The following is a 4,544-nucleotide window of genomic DNA, read 5'->3' as shown; positions in this document are numbered from 1 at the left end:
TCTAAGGCCCTCTCTGGCATCAAATTGAATATTTAATCCATTTTTTATCTGTAAACCTCCTCAGAGGTGCCTAAGAACATCAAGGATAGAATTTACGAAATTGAAAAATCTAGAAGGAAGATCCTCTTAGACAGGGAGAAGGAATGGAAAATGAAAATTGTTCCCTTTGATGACAAGAAATTGATGATAATATAAAATTATTTCATTGGGTGATTAATCATAGAAAAGCTATCAAAAAAATCATGGGCATTAGAAACTCTAAGGGTTGCTTAGCTACCTCCTTCGTGGACATTGTTGCAAAGGGTTGCTCATAATTCAAAGTTATCTTCTACCATCAAAACACAACCATAATTGAACAGATTTTGGTTGTAGCAAGGATGTTCCCCAATCTCGTTGACGAAGAAGGAAATGATGCCATAATGGTTGAGGTCACAAGACAAGAACTTGAAAGAGTCCTACACAATTTTAATAAAGGAAAAAGCCATGTTTTAGATGGAATTTCGATTGATTTTGACCTTAACCACCTTGATTTCATTAGTGATGATCTCCTCTGAATCATTAAATACTCAAGGACCATTGGGAAGATATCTCCCCTTTCAACTCAAAATTTATTGTCCTCATCCCTAAAGCTAACTCTGCTGACTCTTTTGACTTATTCAGACCCATTTCACTTTACAATTCCATCTACAAAACCATGTCCAAGACCATTTATGTCAGAATAAAGGAGGTCCTTTTTGCAAACATTTCCCTTGAACAATTTGGTTTTCTATTAGATAGAAAAATCCATGATGATATTGGAATTATCCACAAAGGTATGCATTCCATTCATATAAAGTAACAAAAAGCCTTACTATTCAAAGTTGACTTCTTAAATGCCTTTGATAGGGTGAGTTGGTTATACCTCGGACTTTTGTTAACCCATCTAGGGTTTTGCCATTATTTTGTCTCCTGAGTCATGAACTATATTAGCACATACTCTTTCACCCTCGTGATCAATGGGGTGGCCTCCCCCTTCTTTCATGGTGAGAGAGGGCTATGACATGGTTATCCACTCTCCCTTCTCCTATTTTTATTGGTGGTAGAAGACTTAATTAGGCTCATTTTAGAAGTAATTCAAAGGGATAGGTTTAAGGGGATTATCATTACCCCCACTTATCTTTCACACACCTCCTTTTTATGGATGATGTCCTCATTTTTTCCAATGGTATATACATACACCTTCATGCTTTAAATAAAATCATGGATTTGTTCTATCAGGCCACAAGAATGCAAATAAATGCTAGGAATAATTCTATTATTTGGTGGGGATTTTCAGGAAGAGAGAAGAGCAATATTGAAACAATTTTTTCTTCCTTTGTTCTGAAATAAGGCATGGCATAACTTTATTTTAAAGCTTTTCAACTATTAAAAGTCAGGCTAGTCCTAGTTATTGGAAAATTTGAGAAAATAATTAAATTTGTGACCAACACATAGTTGTCAAGAGCAGTGAGTATAAGAACGTTCGTGTCTAAACAAAAAACTTGGATTTTAAGACTTATAAGTTTTAATAATAATTAATTCAACCAAGTAGAAATTATATTGCCCATTTTATTATTTGGAAAGTCTAATTATTAACCACATAATAATTATTAGTATATCCCATTACATATTTACTTTTCATAATTATTAGTATATCCCATTACATATTTACTTTTCATAATTGACTTACATCCTTCAAACATTTTTTTATTTCTTTCCATTTACCAAAATTACTTGTAATTCTAAATATGGACCTTATCCATTACTTCTCATCCCTTAATCATGCAAAAAAACCCTTACCTAAAAATGTGAAGTAGTTATTGTGATTTGAATTAAAATTATTATTACTATTATTATCTAAACACCTATTGATATCAATGATGATTGGACATACACATTTAATAAATCTATACATACACCTTCAGTGGATGGTAGCATCCCTTTTGTCTCCTTAATCCACTCTTATTAACACAATAATTAAAGTAAGAATAATAACATTTTTTATATTTTAAACAAATATGTTGATGAAATTTTTATGATATTATATCATCAAATATATTTTTCTATCAATATTTTGATATTCATAAAATGTTATAATTAAAAAAGGAAAAAAAGCTATAATAAAACAACCTATTATTCAAAAGTTAATTACAAGTTAATTTTTGTGTCAAGAGGTGCTATGGAAGTCAATATGGAAGAGATGTGAAGGTGTTAGATGTAATGTATTACACATTACATATGTCAAAAATAAAGATAACTAAAGACAATTAAATGTTCACTAAAAGAGGTTTGTAGAAGAGATGTGATTCCTGTATAGTGGATTTGTGCTTAAGATGGATACATTTTCATCTTAAATTATTAAAACTTTTTTGTTATGATATTTTTTGAGAACTGAACCATACTCATTTTTAATATAAAACTCACATACTCATTTTTAATATAAAACTCATACAAATATATTTTAATTTTAATAATGTTAATTTTATTTTTTTTATTAATCAAAACAAAAAAGATTATTTGCATCTCTAGAGCTACTGAAATTCTCCTAAACTATGTTGTAAATAAATATATAATTTAATATCATTTTAATAAATTAAAATAAATATTAAAAAAATTCTTAAAAACAAAACAAAATAACAATAATTTAGCATCATCCAAACTGGTAAGCAAATGTAAAAGTCATGGAAGTCTTATCCTGATCATTTTTATAGAGCAAACACTAAGTTTTACATCTGAAATCGAAATGAAAAGGAAGTCAACTAAAAGTCATGAAAGTCTTATCCCGATCATTGCGATAGGTCAAAACCTAACACATGAAAAGAGAATCCACTCAAAGTATTGAAAGTTTTATCCGGATCATTGCGATATAGCAAAACCTATCACATGCATGACTTTCATGTACTATGAAATGAAAATATGAAAGTCATAATAATATAGGATTTGCCTTACCATTTATTATATTTATTTATTTAGCTAGCCCTGGTTGTCTGCCTGCTCCATACAGACTCTACAGTCGATTCTCTTCATTATGGAGCTTTTTCAGTGACTTTCTTCCACGTAGGGCGAGATGAGATGTCTTTCCACCAGGCCTTCACATGTTTTCTCGACGATATCAGATCTCCCTTTCCGCAAACTGTGACCAGGTAGTGGGTAGTCGCCAGATGTTGCAGGTCGGCCAAGCTGAAGAAATCACCCGCCAAGTACTTGCTCTTTGACAACCTCTCCTCGTAAATATCCAACAATTTTCCCACCTTCTCCACATTCAGTTCCACTACTGCTTCGTCTGTGGTGCCTCCCTTCTTTGGGACGAACACGATTTGAGACAATATGGCCAAAGCAGGGGAATTGTAAGACTGTCCTTCTACCTCACACCACTGCTCAACCAGGGCTTCTTCCGACAGACTGTTTCCATACAGCTCAGTGCCCTGGCCCTTGTACTTTTTGGCCAAATATTTGAGGATGCCTCTCGATTCTGTTACTCATCACCAACTGTTTATCAGATCTCCCTCTGGAAACGAAATATAAACGTGAAAGAAACCTATGCTTAGATTATGGGGATGTGTAGAAATTTACCGAATAAGGTGAGATCCCCATCTTGGATAGTGGGCACAACTGCAAACGGCTGCAGCACAAGAAGAAAACGGCGGAGGGAAAATGTTGATTAAGAACAAAATAGTTTGTTTTTTTTTCGATTTAACTTTTAGAGTAGTTCTCAAGTATATATAACATCAAAACAATCACATGTTATTAAACCATTATAACATTAAAACAATCACATGTTACTAGGAATCTAAATAAATTTTTCTTACATTGAGAGCGAGATATCGGGGTTGCAGGTGATCACCAGCAGCGGGGTCTACGACGACCAACTCGTAATCAACTCGCTTCTCCTTCAAACAGCAAAGAACCGTTCTGGTGGTTATGGATCCGCTATAGCCGAGTACCTTGATCGTCGCCATGAAATAATATGATGCTCTCTGAAACAGCTGCTAAGGTATGCAAAATGGATTGATGGGTGGTTCACAGAAGAAAAGCGATCTTTTAAATAATGTCGGAGGCGAGAACGGTTCAACTGCAGCAGAAGAGATGTCGAGCACGTGGGATTTGAATATATATTCAAAATGGATTGATGGGTGGTTCACAGAAGAAAAGCGATCTTTCAAATAAAGCAGAAGAGATGTCGAGCACGTGGGATTTGAAAATATTTGAAAATATATCTATATTCGTAGTAGAAGTCCATTCCAAGCCTATGGATATATATTTATATTCGTAGTGGGGATGGCCCAGAAGTCCATTCCATTAATCCTAAACGTAATCGATATGTATGACCTTCTCTTTTATTTCAAAATATATGCGTACCGAGCACGCAATCAATTATTAATTCAAAAAATAATAGGCCACCCTACGTACCATAGAAAACTATGCTACCTCCAAAATTGGTGACTGGTGCAGTGACTACAATTTCTTCGTCCCCGCTTAAAAGAATTTTCTCAGTCGCAGGAGTTACCCAATTTGATTTCTCTCAT

At 33.7% G+C, this 4,544-nt stretch overlaps 1 protein-coding gene across 1 annotated transcript; it reads right to left on the bottom strand.

Moving 5' to 3' along the window:
- Window positions 1–2,689: 2,689 nt before the first annotated feature.
- On the bottom strand, window positions 2,690–4,054 carry LOC149140484 (glutathione S-transferase F10-like). Its single transcript, XM_089446619.1, has 3 exons — window positions 3,828–4,054; window positions 3,592–3,640; window positions 2,690–3,490 (listed from the first exon to the last, which is right to left on the bottom strand). Exons 1-3 carry the CDS (start codon window positions 3,975–3,977, stop codon window positions 3,045–3,047), a joined length of 645 nt encoding a protein of 214 aa, XP_089302745.1. The 5' UTR covers window positions 3,978–4,054; the 3' UTR covers window positions 2,690–3,044.
- Window positions 4,055–4,544: the final 490 nt, after the last annotated feature.

This window comes from Pinus tabuliformis, chromosome X (assembly GCF_031772625.1).
Source record: "Pinus tabuliformis cultivar Carrire ecotype Pingquan chromosome X, CPIR1, whole genome shotgun sequence".
Taxonomy (NCBI): Eukaryota; Viridiplantae; Streptophyta; class Pinopsida; order Pinales; family Pinaceae; genus Pinus; species Pinus tabuliformis.
Note: the sequence above shows the minus strand (reverse complement) of the source record. Positions and strands in the feature narration are given on the sequence as shown.